The following is a 16,939-nucleotide window of genomic DNA, read 5'->3' on the forward strand; positions in this document are numbered from 1 at the left end:
TCCAGTTTGACAGCTCAAAGAACAGGAGAGTGTCATGAAAGCAATGGAGTGGATAAGCACGGCCCTATATCTGCCTCCACAGGCACAAGGCAAGGGATGGCAAGAGGCACCCCAACCTGACTCATTCTGGTGGACAACGAGCAGCTATCCAGGTAGCACAACCCAAGCTGAGAGCAGCAGCCCAGCCTGCTTTTTTCAGGCAGCCAGCAAGCCAAAAGACACAAAGCAAAAGGGGAACTACAGTGGGGAAGGCAGAGGAAAGATACGAGAAGAACTTAAATTATCAGGGGCAAAGGGAAGAGCAGCATGGCAATATGAAAAGGACAACTGCAGTGCCACAGTCAAGGAGACTTCTGATAGAAATCCCTAGAAGCCCTGCACAGAGCCCCTCTTTTTTTTTTTTTTAACTCTGTACTCATGGAACTTCTTCTTTGTTTCTCAAATAATAAACAAAAATACCTGGGGCTGGGGGTGGGAGGGGAACAGACTTGAAAGTCAAATCTTTTAAGGTTGATTCCTACATCCTACACTCCCCCTGTAGCAGAACCACTGACTGAACTCCACTGACTGGAACACTCCTGCAGCATTAACTTTCTTCATTTATGAAGCCATTGGCAGGACTGGAGCCAATGTTGGGGGTATAATACTTTGGCTTCAACATTAGCCTGACTATTACATCAGCCATGCTATTTTTAAGTACAATTCAGCTTTTCTTTCACAATCTGATGCAAGCCTATATGCTTTTTGTTTTGTTTTTAGATGCAGTTTGTTCAATATTCCCTTATTCGCCAAATATTTAAGAGCCATTCTAATACCATACAACAATGTCTACCAGCGAAAGCATTTATTAAAAGCAATGACTTTTATGCTTGACAAGAGAGCTGCTAATATTAAATTTATCCTTCTAAATAATATGCAAAGCTGGCGAAACATTTTTTTGTTATTACTTTCATTTTACTACTTTAGGCTGCATGGAAGACAGTATCAAAATGTTTGGCATCACTGTGCAAAAAAAGTTAAAAGGCATCACAGATACTAAACCCCGAAACCCAAGCTTTCCTAACAGAGGGGCACACACTAAACAAGTAAACAAAAGCATGACAATCTACAGTGGAAACTTTGATTGTTTAAACCTTGATAATCTGCTTTTTCAAAGGAGGGTGATTCTCAAAGACAAGTTCTAGTCTTCAAGACTTATAACCAATAGACATTCTTATTTGTGCTGTATTTCAAAGAGCTTGATCAGTTGAATTTACAACTCAAAATTTTAATGTAATTTTAACTTGAAATTTGTGCATGCATTTTTTTTTAAATGATCACTGCACACAATAGCACTTACCAGAGCTGGCAGTCAAGCATTTAGAAGAAATTAGGCCCTGTCAAGAATATTTTGCAATAGAGATAATTGTTCTTCCCCACACTTCTTTTAATTGCCTGTACTGGGGGAGAAGAACATTAAGTTCCCAGTTTCTAAGTACACAACATTTTAGGAATCCCTTCCCCTTTAACCAACCAAAGCACGGACAAATGTTTTGAAAGCATTCTCCAACTGCAAATGGTTTTGAGTGCCCAGTTTGAAGTATCCTTGGCACAGTTTCATGAGCACTCTTCCTTTGAGACCACCAATACAAGTGCGTTTTAGAAAAATATGAAGTGAGACTAGTCTGTGCTAGAATAAATACCATCCAAGAGACAGCATGAAATGAAGAATCGACTAAAACCAAAGAGGCTTTATTAGAACATGAAGCTGCAATAAAATGGAATGCAACAGATGAGAAAAGTACAAAAAACTACACTGGAAAAAAAAAAGTTTCTTCCCAAATCTTTGGCGTTGGGGAGGAACAAGTGCCCTTCACTATATATTACCTTATTTTTCTGTACCTAACACAAACCAAAGTTCAAAATATTCCCATAGAAGCAAAACCATATTTATGAAACATTTATGAAAGGTAGTGCATACTCTCTTAGAAAGAACAGGACATAAAAAAAGCTTAGCTAAAAGCCTAGTTGAAAAGAAGAATTTGGGAGTTCTCAACCTAAGACTGCATCATAAATGCAACAGAATTCTTTACACAGTTTTGCTGAGATTTCACCAGTTCCTACACTGTGTATCTAAAAAAGCGCCTTCCTACAGTTTTCAGATACTTTACAACCTCAGGGAAAAAAAAAATGCAGAGTCCTATTTGTTGGGTAACTCAATTAGGAGGCTACAATCACTGTTTTGTTTCTCACGCTGACTTTATCCTTAGACTTGCTTTCATTTTCATCAAGGTACATTCAGGATGACATTTGAAATATTGGCAATTTCTCAGCCATAATACTAATACATCTTAAAAACGCATCATGGGAAACCAGGCTTATCATTTGTGAAACTCCTATTGTCATGGTGATATAATCAGACCCCAAAATACAGGGCCTGGCAAGGGGAAGACAGACTTACCAATACCTGCTCTCTCCTGATTCTTTTAATACTTAACATCCTAGCTTTTTGAAAAAGTTTCACAGAAATTCATGAAAAGGTAACCATCAGGCTCAAGACAGGGTGTTTGAAGAGGGACATGCCGTTGCCAATTCCTCCACCTTTGTTTTGCCTCCAGTTATCTACCAAAGCCATTTAGCAATTCAACAAGCAGGAAAATAAATAGTTTGAATAAATCTGAACAAGGATTCAAAAGCATATTCCATTTTCTTGGCTCCAATACAACCACTCTGGTCTGCTCACTGGCCAAAGTAAAACCACAAAAAAACCTAACACTTTCTGAATTACTAGTATAACAAAAGTCTGAGCATGTTATTTTCACTCCATCATGCAGTTACGTCACAGTCTTTACTAGTTCAGAAGACACAAAATGAGGAAAGGAAAAATGATGAACAGAAACTTTCCAATGCCAGAATATCTGGAAACAATAGGTCTGAAGTACCTAGTCAGGCCTAGTGATCCCTTCAGACTTCGCGAGATGCATACAGAGAGTCCAAGGGATGTGCCTCTCCGCTTGTGTGACCGATGTACACCCACCTAGCTGCTGCTTCCTCTGCACGGAGTTTCAGAGCCTGCACAGGTCGACACCCGTCCAGGAGCTTGCAGGCTGCCGCCCAAAGCAACGGGGTAACAGCACACCACAAAAAGTGGAAGAGTTGGCAAACAGACAACAGCAGGTCACCAGGTTCTCCTGCAATACTCTGTCAAACCCTATAGTTCTTTACTTCAAGCTTCTGTTCTCCTCTACAAGCACCAGTGAAAAGGAATTCAAAACACAAGAACAAAACCAAGACTTTCTTTCCTCAGAGGTCTCAAAAAAATATGCATAACAAAACTAAAACTCCCTCAATCCCAAAGGGTTGAGCTCAAGGCTGCTTTGCTGATTGCACTGTGGATTCCAAGACTGAAGGAGCCAGGAGAGGGGACAGGATATGGCTATAAGGCAACAAAGGACGAAAAGGGCAAGCAGTAGTTACAGATCGCAGAAGGAAAAATAAGTTTCCTTATGGCCTTTCTAGAAATTTTACTTTACAGAAAGCTAGATGTTCTCTCTCTCAAACTACAGTGTAGTAAATTAATTAAAAATAAATATTCATCATACTAACACTTAAGATACAAAACTGTACCCAAATTCTATAGCTTGGTAAAATGTGCTACTTTTAAGTCAAACTGACAATCATATAATGTATCAGAATAAACTAAATATGGACAATAACCAATGTCAGAACTGTGGGCTTAAAGATAAAATACTATGGTGAATTCACTACGCTTCCTTTCCTTCCCCCTTCCCAAAACACCCCATCTGAAGCCTTCAAATAGAGCAAACTAACAGGTCAGGGAGGGAGGCAAAGATATAGACAGCAAACAGAGAACGGGAAAGGGACCTTAAGAAGGAAGCATGCTGTTTGAAACAAGCCAGCCGTTGGAATTTACAGCAGTATCTACATGAAGTTACTTGAAAAATGTTTCTAAGGGGGGGGGGAAAAAATCTAAATAAAATACAGGTGTGTGTCAGGAATAAGTTAAAGGTGTTCTAGAGAAACAAGAATTAACTGCAAGCTTAAGAGGACTAACACAAGTCAGGCTTGCAGTCTATACATCAACCTAAGATATTTAAGGTCTTCAGTTTCAGTTCTGTGATGGAGGAAGAACGTTATCTCTGTTTTAGTGAAGCACCGCCTTCAGTTCCTGTTTTACCATCATAGGTCCCAATTTTTATGTTCATTTCTTTAAAAAAAAAAAAACCAAAACAGAATCACCAAACAAGTAATCATGTTTCCTTGCTCCATAAATAATATATTTTCTTTTTTTAATAATTTTTTTAAAATTTATAAAAGTGTATTGAATTTCTCAAAGGATCACTGACTAGTTGAGGTTTGAAGGGATCTCTGGACACCAGGTAGTCCAACCCCGCTGCTCAAACAATGCTCAGCTAGCAGAAAGGAATAACAAGCTATAAAAGGAATAGTAAGCTGCAAGATGTTCCCGTGTACCAACTTTTGAGACTCAGAAGCAAGCAGGTCTAGCAACTCACAGACCACCTTCCCCTCTTCCTGCCCATTTTTTAGAAGGTGGGTACCAATGGTACTTGTACTTGATTATGGGAAATTGAAGCTGTATTTAAGAGACCTGTGAACTAATTTTTGGAGAAACAGGCTTTTTCTTTACAGGAACTATCATGCGTTCAGTGAAGCACAATGTGCCACAAGGCCATTAAGTAACTATATTTAACATATGATTCTGACACCTCATTATCAAATCCGTAAACTTTCTTGTTTACACATGTGTCACAATTTGATATTTCCCAATTTAGGGGAAGCCTTTCTTTGTATTTGTTGAGAACCTCTTCCAGGCAATATACCATACCTTCACTGACGGGAACAGTCTATTATTGATTCGTAACTAAAAATCTATACACTGCAAAACTAGGGGAGCACATAAAAAGCCTGCATCTTAAAGTTTTAGTTTCAAGAGTGCAAAACGTTTAGTGAAGATGATAAATTCTTCTCCAACTGATACAGTCCTGAATCTGTGCAATAACTATTTTTTTTTTAATTTATAACTACTTGTTTTGAAACTGAAGAGCCAAGAGACAGCTACAGAAAACGTGTGAATTTTCTTTTATCTATCTGTATGACCTAATCCAGGAAACACTGAAAGACATGAAAAAAGAAAGTGTGAACAGAAACAGAAGCTTCAAAGAGCCAGTTCCAAAAAGAGCAGAGATAGCAAGTAGTTTCAGGGACACTACTTTTTATTGACTTCAAGGGATTTTCATCAGGATGCTTTGGGACATGTTGCGTTTGAATAGAGTACATGCCAGGACTACTGAACAAACCAAAAGAGCAGGAAAGCAAATAATGTAACCCCTCCTGAAGCATGAATATTAGCATGACTTTTTTTTCTTTAAGTGTTGAGTTGTATTAACTCAAATCCATAAGCAGAATTAAGGAGACTAAATTGCTCCTCCCTAGTTGTCAAGTAAACACTTACAGTCACTTGGGACCCTTTAAAGACAATGATTTATTTAATCTGGGCAGGAGACTGAAATTAGCATGGGCATTTCATATTCCATTTTTATATTATGTATCATAAAATAAGGTCTTAAACATCAAAGATCTGGAGATTTTTAAAGCTATGACATCGTTCTAGTTTTTATAAACTAATAGCCACATTAATGATAAAGAAAACACTATACTGAAAACAGTAGAAGAGATGTAACGTGAGGCATGAATAATCCCACTGGCTTCAATAAAAACTCTTAAGTACATGTATGCTTTCAGCTAAAGCTATCTTATTAAAAACCTTAAGGATATAAAAAGTTCCAGAAACTATTCAAACAAAAGTCAAAGTTGTGAAAAATCAAAATCCTCAAGGGGAAAGGTATTCAAATTCCTACTTTTGGGGTTCATTAGTGCAAGAGAGAGATAGTTCAAAGAACTGATATAATCAGCTCTGTGTCAAACCATGGCAATTCACATTTCCTCACACCTCCTGATCATGTTCCCTTAGAGAGCCATTCAGACAAAAAAAAACAAACCATAAATATGCAGTTGCAGCACAAAATCTCAATGAATTTTTAGACAGCTATGAGTAAATTCCAACAGAAAATTCCTCCCTGGCTACATCACTCTTCTTTTTCCTCCAGGAAAAAACGGATTCCAAATATCCAGAAATAATAAGCATTTGTCAAAGGCTTTAAAATTAATCCTGCCTAGATACAGCACAGAAATAACTACCATATCAGAAATGCTAAATATCTTAACAGTCCATTTCCTAGATCTCTGCAGGATTGCAAGAATGATCAAGTATCAATTAAAAAGTTAAAGAAAAGATTTGTTTGTCCATCTTCCTTCCCAGCTGGAAAGTCCATGCATTAAACCTCAGGTGCTGGGATTTTTTATTTATTAAGTAGGCTTGCTATTACACAGCCAATTATTTGAACTGATTATATTAACCTTTAGAGGACAAAAGGTGTTAGTACAAACAGAAGAATTTAACAGCTTGCTTTAATGCTGGAATGCAATGCGTTCTTTTGTGCAGCAACTGAAAAGCTTAAATAACATGGAAGATCAGATCATCCAAACCAAAATAGAAAAACAGCATTACAGAAGTATCTGAATCAGGTTGCACAGTCCTCAGAACAGTTCGTATTGTCTGTGCGAATTTCAAACTATGCAAAAATATTTGCATTTCAGTCCCATTCCAATGAATAATATATTTATTAGTAAATACAATCACTGAAATTCTACTTTTCCTTCTGGATTTTACCAGTTTATATTTTAAAATAAGTCACATACTAACAAGAGTAACAAGTTTTTCAGTACACATCTATATAACATGCAAGTGTTTCTATTCCCTTTTGCATTTTTTAAGGGCACTGACATCAGGAGTCACCCATTTCAAAGCAATTTACACAGTACAAATTATGCACTGAGCTGTTCTGGCTTCTTTATTTTTTCCTTTGAGCTTTGTCTTCATCCTCACTCTACTTACATGGTTTTGTTTTGGGTTTTGTTTTGTTCGGGTTTTTTTGTTTGTTTGGGTTTTTTTAAAAAACTTTGGTACCATTTTGGTATACAGTTTTAAAAAAGTATTTAAGCCACATCAATTAACCAAAGTATCTAAATATTCAGCAATCCCTTTCATCGTTTTCTTCCATTAGTCTCAAACCCCTAATTAAAAAAGCATGATCATTTCCCAAACGCAAACAGCAGTGACAATTCTTTTCAAAGGCAAAACAGAGTCAACACTTACACTACTTGGTTCTAAGTAATTAAAAAAGAAGAGTATCAGGAGCACCTTACCATAAGTCCTCATCCAGCAGAAATACATTCCACCCATCCCTACAGCCTATTAACCAATATTGCATACTTTAAGCACTTCTGCTGAAATCATAACTATGACACCTATTAAAGTTACTGGCACTAAATTATTAGACTAATCAGATTTATAAACTTATCCAACCCAGAAGCCAGTGTCTTACAGAATTACTTGGCTAGTTCAGAGCAGTTTAGCCTCTTACACTGTTGAACTGTTCATTACAGGCATATCCTGTTGTATATGGGAAGCAGCACATACACATGCAATTCTTATATGCACATCTTAAAAAATGTTTCCACAGTACCATAAATATGGAAGATAAAAAGACAAGGTTAACACTTGTACGATCAGCAAAAAACCTCTAGTCAATGACAGTGTGGAAAATGCTTCTGAAGAAGGAGCTAGCCAGTCTAATTAGATATACTTAAACATACTGAGGAAGTATGGCAGCTTGAAATAAAGGGTTAAAACAACACATACTATTACAGAGTAATATCTGGAGGAAACTGATATATCAGTGGACTTGGCTTTATCTTCCTACCTGCTCCTCTGCACCCACCGGTGTTTATAAACATTACCCACCAGAAGATTTCTTTCTTAAGAACATACTTCTAGTCTTGATTATCAGCACCCCTTCTTTGTCCTGTATTTTGGCTACTTTAACCACCTTCGTGAGCATAGTTTTCCCCTGCAGTCAACTTTCTACTCTTGATCTTCAAAGGCTCTGCTCTCTTGCATCGCCCAGTGACATAAACATAACATTGCTATCTTTTTCATGATACAGATCAAGTCCAAAAAACGCACATCAATAAAGTCACCAACTTCTTCAGATCCCTTTCTCCTAGGATGCTTTACAGAAATATCAGCAAAGTTATATTAGAGAGGGTCGGGTACATTTTCTTAAGAGTAAAGCTACACATAAGTTTATACATGTGGTTGCATCCCCCTCCCCAGTCTTTAGCAAGATGTGGCACGTGGTAAGCACTAACATAACAAGAATTATGGCTCTTATTTCTTTATGGATATTTTATTCCCCTTCCAACAACTCTGTACCCATTTCCTGAGAAGTTTAAGATATTCAAAGCTAACTGAACAATTAATTCATCACCTTAGCCTTTCCATAAACACAGCTTTTTATAATATCACCTAGACAATAATATGATGCAAATTTCAAACACAGACTATCCACCATGAGGAAGAAAAATAAATTTCCCTAACAGCAGTCAAGGTGTAAATAGAACACTCGGATAATCCTATTTTAGTGTTATATAGCACTTTCTAATCTCATAATCAAGATGCTTCATTAAGGCAATGGATAGTCTAGAACAACTAGGTAGTCTAGAAGAACTTATTACATAAAACAGGTTATAGACAAAAAATGGATTAAGTACAGAAATTCATACCAAGACATTAAACTAATGTGCATTTGTAACATTTTCTAACTGGTCTTATACATCAGTTATGTGCCACGCAATGACTTGGAGTCTATTACTTTGTTTTTTGAATTTTGTATTTTAAGCCAAACATAGTAACTCCCTCCAATACTACCTGATGTTACAGCCAACAGGGAACATTTGAGATAGTTTGTATTTGATATCTAGAAAATGTTAAGGTAATTTATTGGCTTTAGTAACTGCGATTAATTAAAAAAAAGGGGGGGGGGGAGTAAGTTTTGCCAAACTTTTTATATTTAAAACAAGTTCAACAGGCTTCCTACATTTATAAATTTATTACTCCTTTTACTGCTAACTTGCAGCATAATTGCATTATTTGTGTATGATCCACATCACACTCCGCTTTAAAGTCTAATCAAACACCCTCTCCAAACACCAAGTACAACCCTCTGAAAAGTCTGCAGCCTCCTCCAGCTTCTGAAGTAGGATTCCTGGAACAGGTGCTGTAGATCAAATACGATACTAATATTTAGCTGATAGCCACATATGGTACCTGGGGCTTGTCTAACCCAGTTTTTTATTTAAGTCCTTCCCACAGTGGTACTCTTTCAGGGATCATATTCAGGTCTTGTCCAAGCACAAACTCATTAAGCAAAACATTCATTTCCACAGACTGGACAAGATATACACATCCTACTCCGTGTAAGTATTGTGCTGTTGGACGGATTAAAACAAAATACAACACAATGAAAATAAAGCTATTTTCAATATATTACAAACGAGAATTTCTAAATAAAGTCAGAAAAACCCCTAAGTAGATTATTTTTTTCCTTTAGGGTTTAGTGACCTCTGACATGCTTGCTCTCTGTAGAGCATCTGATACACCAGCAAATCTAGAAATCTGGAAGTCCTGAAAAACATGCTCCAGAATTTATTAGTAGCGCAAAGTCAAATTCCTCCTCAATGTTACTTACTTAAAGCATTTGAAAAAGCAGCACTGTGAAGAGGGAGTGTTTTGAAAAAGTTATGCCAGATCTCAAGGTCCTGGTAACAGCCTTTAAAATAACTATTAGTGCCCTGGTTGCAAATGCGACCACACAGGCACGGATCAAGCTGAACTGTCCTGTTCTCTTTTTTTACTGAGAAAACAGTTCAGAGCAACTTTGGTAACAGCATGTACCTGACAGAAATGGAAGGGGAAGCGCAGGAAGCAGCAGTAAAATTGAGAACCTGGTAATTTTAAATGCTTGCTACTTGCCTGTTTATTCATTAGCAACAGCTAATGGAGTTATCCACAGCCGCTCTAAGAGGGGTTATCACAACAGAATGCACCTTTCCTCCCCTGAGGCAGGATGTGACTACCAAGCATGACTCAGGGAGGAGCTGAGGAGGTGGCTGCTAAAGGCCATCCCTCCTCCTGGTACCTGTGGCATCCTGCAAAAGGACAAACAACGTACTTCAGTTCCATCGCATAACCACTAAACATATTTGTATGCTTATAAAGAACTAGCCTAGAAAGGCCTACAGTGTACCCTGATGTACAACCAAGCATTTGAAAAACGCGCCCGCAGGGAGAACAGAAAAATCCAACTGCTGAAGTTTATTTCTTTTTACCTCACTGGCGCAGCTACCACTTTACTCTGTACGATTTCAGTAATTCTTCGCAGCTAGCTAGCCTACATGCACTCCTATAATAGAGTTAATTATTTTGCGTTGCCAATAAGAATTGTTTCTATCAAGTGACTCTTTACAGGATTCTAAGCTTGCTGTCAAATATTTTTGTTAAATAGGCATATAATTTTAAAATTTTGAAAATTTAAACATCAGAAGCTGCCTTTTGAAGCTTTAACATTTAAAGCATTTTTCTTCTTTTACAGGCCTCCTGGATGTTTGCCAGTGGGGCTCTAGTGCCAGTGCTATAGCATCCAAAATGCTATTTTAAGCCATTGCTGTGCTGACCATTACATTTTTCAAGCACGAGAACAGCTTCCTGAAAAATAACGATTATGAATAACTGGTTTTGTTGTTAATGAAACCGTAACTATCTTGCTTCTGCTTACATGACATCTTAATTTCTGACCTATGCTTTGAAAGAGTATGGCAGTTGTTATACCTTTCCCTACTTTAAAGGTGCAAAAACCTCTAAACTTTAGCAAAAGTCAGTAACACATCGCTGCACCCCAGCTAGCTTTCAGCAGCCATGGGATCAACTCCAATCATTCACATTTCTATAAACAGTCAAGGGTATGTATTGCCGCCTTCTGTACCTCTGTTTTTCCATTTGACTCGATTAGTTTCCTCTCCTGCCCTCACAGTTCAATACTATTTTCAATAAAGTTTAAATAAAAATAAGTCTTATTTTATTCCTAGTTTAGAATAAGAAGGTATGGAGCAGCATCCTGTCTTCAATAGCTGCCCGTACCAAGTACTCCAGAAGTCACTGAAAAAGGTGAAAGTAGCGGGTACAGCAGATCTCTCTCGAAGATGTACTTGCTTCCCCTCAATTAGCTAGAAGTAGTCCCAGAAGCTGAAGCCAAAAGTCATTTAATTTTCCGTGTACTATTACAATTCTGTATCATTTCCTACGTAAACATACATACACATGTACACATATTTTTCGATTTAACTGCTGCTAATTTCTAGGCCTCCACAGGATCTTGTGGCAATGAGCTCCACCGACAAAACCTTTCTTAAAATTAACCAAGGCAATTTTACCCATGTCCCCTTGTTCCCAAATTATTTGAGGGCACATAAGGTCCAGATCTTGTCCTGAACTAGTTCTCATTTATAATTGAAAGTACCAAAAAGTGGATATGTTATCATAGCTTTAGGCTCCTTATGAGTCATTGTCTCAATCAGAAGCCTGAGGTAGGTTTACCATTGAGCTTTACAGATTTGTTTCTTGGTTTAAGTATTACTTTGTTGTTTCATTTTGAATTCCTTCTAATCCCTGTAGATCATCTTTAGTCATTTAAAAAAAAAAAAAAAACACACCACAATTGAATTCTGAGATGCTGTAGGACAGGCTCCAGCAACACGGCAGGCCTTAACTCATTAGCTTTTTGTTTTCAAAGACTCAAGTTAAAAGTACTCGCTTCATTTACAAAATGGACATTCTGGGCTTTGTATTTGTCCACACCAAAACCAAATGACCATTCTGGCACATTTGGCAACAGATCTGGAATTCTTAGACGTATTAATTCACCACAGTAATAGTGGGCAAGAGTGGAAAATCCTTAGGAAGGCAAAAGTGACCAGATAAAACACTCGATTGTCCTTGGAGAAGGTATGCGTGAAGTAAGAGAAAAGGAAAGCTACTGGCCCTAACACCAGCTCTGCACATTAGGAGCAAGCAAACCTAGCCTACAAGGACAATACAAAGGGCTTCTGGTTAAGTAAGAGTGACTCTCTAGGAAAACAAAGAAGGGAAAATAATACAAACGGAGGTCTTCCCACAGTCTGACGAGGAATTAGCAGTATGCAAACTTATCATTTAGATAATCGCTTGTACCATCCTTTTTCTTATCCCCTTTCATTGCTTCTGCTGCAGACTCACCAACAGACAGCCTCGTGTTCCTAAACCAAAGTATTTGCCATTCACCAAGAGTTCTCAAGCAAAGAACAGCAGATGCTGAACCAAACTGGACAAATGGAAAAAGCACAGGACAGAGTGCTGAAGCAAAAGGACTGTAAGACACCATTCCAGGCTTCAAAACAGGATGCAGAGCTAGGTTACGCTGCTTGAACTAAAGCAAGTGATGCATTTTGCCAACGTTATCAGGGAAGGAGCAGAACAAAGTTTTGAAGCCTATACTTGGGTATGTAAGCAGAGCAATGCAGTGAAGCAACAATACAAACAGTTCACATCAAGAAAAGCAAATACACCAGGAAATTTTAAAATGCAATTTGCATGCACATAAAATATGCTAATGTGGTAAATCTACAATTAACACCAACCAATTGCTTCTATTACTTATAATTCTGGAAGGTGCTGGTCTCACCAGTTAAGCATCAATTAAAACAGCCACTTCCAAGGATATACAGCATCCCCACAACACTGGGTCATACTAGCCAGACTCTACAAAACCCACTCTAGCTGGCCAAAAGCTTCTCCACTAGTCACTTCTTCTTACAGCAGTGGGCCTCTGGCTATAAGCCATCAAGAGTGAGTAGAGAGAAACTCTTCCATCCCTTCCCAAGAAATTATATTGAAGGTAAGAGAAGCACATACACAGATACCTCTCTTGTAAAAGGCTAAAGGTTCAGAATCTCCATTGCAAACTGCTCCAAAATGCAAACCTCAATTCAGGATTTTCAAACTCTCCACTTCACAGGGCTGTATTCAGCTTCCTTCTTCAGCATTTCTTTCTTCTATTATTGTTATCAATTACTTGATTAGATGAATTAACATGTCCTTCAAGAAGATCAACCTGCCAAGTCAACAGCACACATCCTGGCATTTTAGGTCTTCATTGCCATGTTTCAAACACAACTTCTATTTAGATTTTCAGAAAGGCCAGAACTGAAGAGAGAGTCTTAATTGTCATGTTTCATGTCTGCACAATCATAATTCAACCCACTAACATCAATATACTTAGGGAGAAAAACTGCTTGCTTCTCCAGAAAAAAAATTACAAATCTCTCTTCAGATACTGCATTTCAAACCATTTCTTACCAGTCTGAGATTGCAAACAACCTTTGTTTACCACTTAAGGACAATCTCACAGAAACTAGTCACATTCACTGACAGCCACTATAATTAAATAGTATTCAGACATGGCTGGATCTTCTTTCATAAAGAAAAAAGCCTACTTTTCCCAGCAATTATGTTTGGTACATTTCTTCTGTGGTCAGTTTAGGCAGATTAGACTACCAATGGTAGTTACTTCTTTTAACTCTTATTTCTGAAGCAAAATGTAGATCTTTTCAGCAACCTTATGATTTCTAAAAGGGCTTTGTTTCTAAATCTTGCCCCTTCATTAAAAGCAGACAACATGAATCAGTGGCTGAAAACATGCAACTGATGAGCAAAAATTAAAACATCCAGTGCTACCCGTCATGCTCGAAGTATTTTGCACAGGGACAAATCATTTTAATAACTTCATTATAAATTTATAGCTTGGGAGAGAGTACGTATTACATATATGAAATGCTACAGAAGTTAATCGTTCCATATTATATGATTTTTTTGTATTATAGTTAACCTTTAAGAATGGTGTCCAAGACAGTTGAAGTTTTAGTAGAAAAGGCATTGTTTAAGAAATTCTACCATATAATTTACAGCTCTACATACACATATTACAATTTACTACAGAAAACTGAAACTTACACTTGAACATTTCTGAACACAGACCTCACAGTGCCAAGTTGCCTATGCCAAATTGTGCAAAGCTACATGGCAATATTATTCAATGAATGCAATCTGTGTGACTGTTCTAGTGATCACTGTAACAAAAGCATGGGAAGATTTGTCTGCATACACAAAGGCTATACACTTAATCCAGAAGATAGCCACTTCCCTCAAGCCACAGACAGCAGGTCTAGTGCCTATCACAACATACTTCTGTTCCAGAGCTATCTGACAGCAACTTTGAGAAAGTAATTGTGAAGAGTACCTATAAACTCACTGAATTATAGGATTTTTAAAAGCCAAAGCAGAAGCCAGAAAGAAAAAGTATTTGGGATTTTGGATAGCTTCATGGATCTCACGTTGATCTGACTTGATCTTCCATCTAATATAATATGCAAACTCCATCATTTAACAAAAAGATATCCCAATGGTTTGGGTTTTGTTGGTGTTGTTCTTGCAACGTAAAAATTAATAAAACATTTCAGATATTTATAAAATATACACATTCCTAAAACATTAAGAATGGTTTAGTCTATCATGTTCAGAGGTTGGAGTAGGAAGGAACTCTTTTTAAAAACAAAACATTTAAAAAAGCAAGCTTCCTTAAACATCTCTCCAATTAAAAAGTATTAAGGGGGAAGGTTGCATGGCTTTCTTAAACACTTTTTAGGTCAGTAAATATCAAGACAATCCTCCATTTGAAAACACCTATGAACACACAATTTCAACATCTTCTACAGAATTCTTTGGAGGAGTCTGTGATACTTTCAGAGAAAATACTTTTATCCAATAACTTCACAGGCACTAAAAAAGCATGTTCTAAGTATTTCAAGTATTTGGACAGTAAAGATACGTGTTAAAGATTCCCAGAGATTGGATTCTGATGGTCAGGCAAATGGAAAAAATGAAGATAACTACTGCTAGCCACAATTATCTACTATAACACGTTAATATTTATTTTTCCCTTCCACAGATCACAGTACTCTCTAGAAGCTAAAAATATCTTTATGCAAATCATCATCTTCCATTTACATGCTAATTTCCAATGAAATAAAGACTGCTCAATTATTTCTCCATGCTCCAGCATAAGCGAGCAGCACTAAGAATCTACACATCCCAAGAGCAGAGCCAGTGAAACCTTACAAAAGAGGCTAACCCATGCTTTCATGACAAAATGGTGACTCCATTTTCAATGCAGTAGTATTCCAGAGATGGTGTACTTCATTATTAAGAGGGTACATCTCTACAAGAACATACAGATTACTATCCTGCTTTGCTGATCTGTTTTTTCATAAACCACTAAAAACATTTAAGATTTTGCCTGCTTTAAAGCATCACAGTCTTAAAATCAATTCAGAAATTATACAGGCATCAGACAGCAAGTCCTTCAGGATCATCTTTTCTGCTCTTTGTTATAAAGCAGCCAGCAAAGCGGAGCCCCAATTCACAACTAGGCCTTTTAGCTACTATCCCATAAATAAGAAGAGGCTGTATTGCCAGCAACTGCGTATACTTGGCTCTAACACATGCATGCCTGATACCATTTCAAAAATAAAAATCCCTTTCCCCACCAGAAAAAGAAGGAAGAAGACCAAAACTACCATCATAAACATTTCACACCTCCTTTCCTCCCCCCTCTCTCCAATCAAATACGTGCTCAGGAACTCCTCTTTCACAAGCAATTACAGAATTGGAAAGAGTCTCACAAACTTGGAAAGAAAGAAAAGAACATGGAGGCACATGCACAGCCTGCACCATTCCTTGAACATTTATGAGTAACTTGCCATTTCACCCAATTTAGGATATTAGGCCTACTAAAGAAGCACTGGGCAGTGCAATATGCTGATCCATTCTTAACATAATAACCTCATTCAGTAGATTAAAGAGGTACATTTATAACTTGAATTCATTTGAGTGCTACAGTAAATTATTTAACAAGTACTTAAAAGATGTAGTCATTAATTCATGGTTCCTTTTATTTTATTTTCACTTGGTCTTATTTTGTAAGAATGCAAGAAATGAAACCGCTAAGAGCAGCAATTGCTCCTGCTCTTACCAGCAGGTTTGGTTTGGTTTGGGGTTTTTTTGTTTTGTTTTTAAAAAAGAATTAAGCTTTCTATGTTCTCATATACATGTATACAGATACACAGCATTCAGAGTTCTAGACCAAAGAATTTAAAAAAAAAAATAAATTATCAAAATGTTTAGTAGACATTTCAAGTGAAGGCCAGGTCAAGATTTCCACTAAACAGCTTATAACATAAACAAACCAACAAACCACAATACTGAATACAAACTAATTATTACTATAAAATCCTTCCTTGCCAGATTTCAGAGATGCTAAGAATTTGAGATCCTGTACTACAAGTGACATCAAGGGACAATGACAATTAATACCTTACACAAGTTTCCACACACACGACAATCATGAAACATCCTGAGTTGTTCTGCCTCCCCTTACATGCTTTTCTATAGGGCAGGTATTGCTGCATGAACCCTCACAAAATCCTAGAGGAAACGAAAGCATTCCACTTCTGTCAGGCTCAACCTGGAAGTAAGACTTAAGATGCTGTTTACAATCCACAGATAAGACTTCCCCAGAGAAATACGGTATCTTTTCACATGGTACAAAAACACATGATGATACTTTGACACATATACATACATCCAGTAAAATTACCAAGCTGAAAATAATCTTCCAGGAAATCTACAGAAGTTATTTTTTTGACTATGCTTATCCCAACTCAGTGGCAATGTATGCCAAACAAGTTACTCACAATTCAGATTCCGCGTGAGAAGTTTTTGCTTGCTCTTCTTTGAAAAGAGAAATATTTCAGAATTGCAGTCACAATAAAAGTCAAAGCAATCATACATGAGTTACTGGATTTATTT

The 16,939-nt window shown here is 37.2% G+C and overlaps 1 protein-coding gene across 14 annotated transcripts in view; it reads right to left on the bottom strand.

Annotated features, from left to right (window-relative positions):
- TSC22D1 (TSC22 domain family member 1) overlaps nt 1–16,939 on the bottom strand; it is a 97,089-nt gene that overhangs the window by 67,087 nt on the left and 13,063 nt on the right. The window contains exon 3 of one of the 14 annotated variants that reach the window (XM_087756860.1): nt 12,986–13,127. The exons of the other annotated variants lie outside the window; for them this stretch is intronic. Coding sequence (XP_087612986.1) covers nt 13,085–13,127 — 43 coding nt within the window. The 3' untranslated portion in view covers nt 12,986–13,084. Of the gene's footprint in view, nt 1–12,985; nt 13,128–16,939 lie in introns of those variants that run through there. 14 annotated transcript variants of the gene reach the window in all.

Source organism: Nipponia nippon, unplaced genomic scaffold (genome assembly GCF_047370975.1).
Source record: "Nipponia nippon isolate SJK-2023a ecotype South Korea unplaced genomic scaffold, ASM4737097v1 scaffold_2, whole genome shotgun sequence".
NCBI classification, from domain to species: Eukaryota; Metazoa; Chordata; class Aves; order Pelecaniformes; family Threskiornithidae; genus Nipponia; species Nipponia nippon.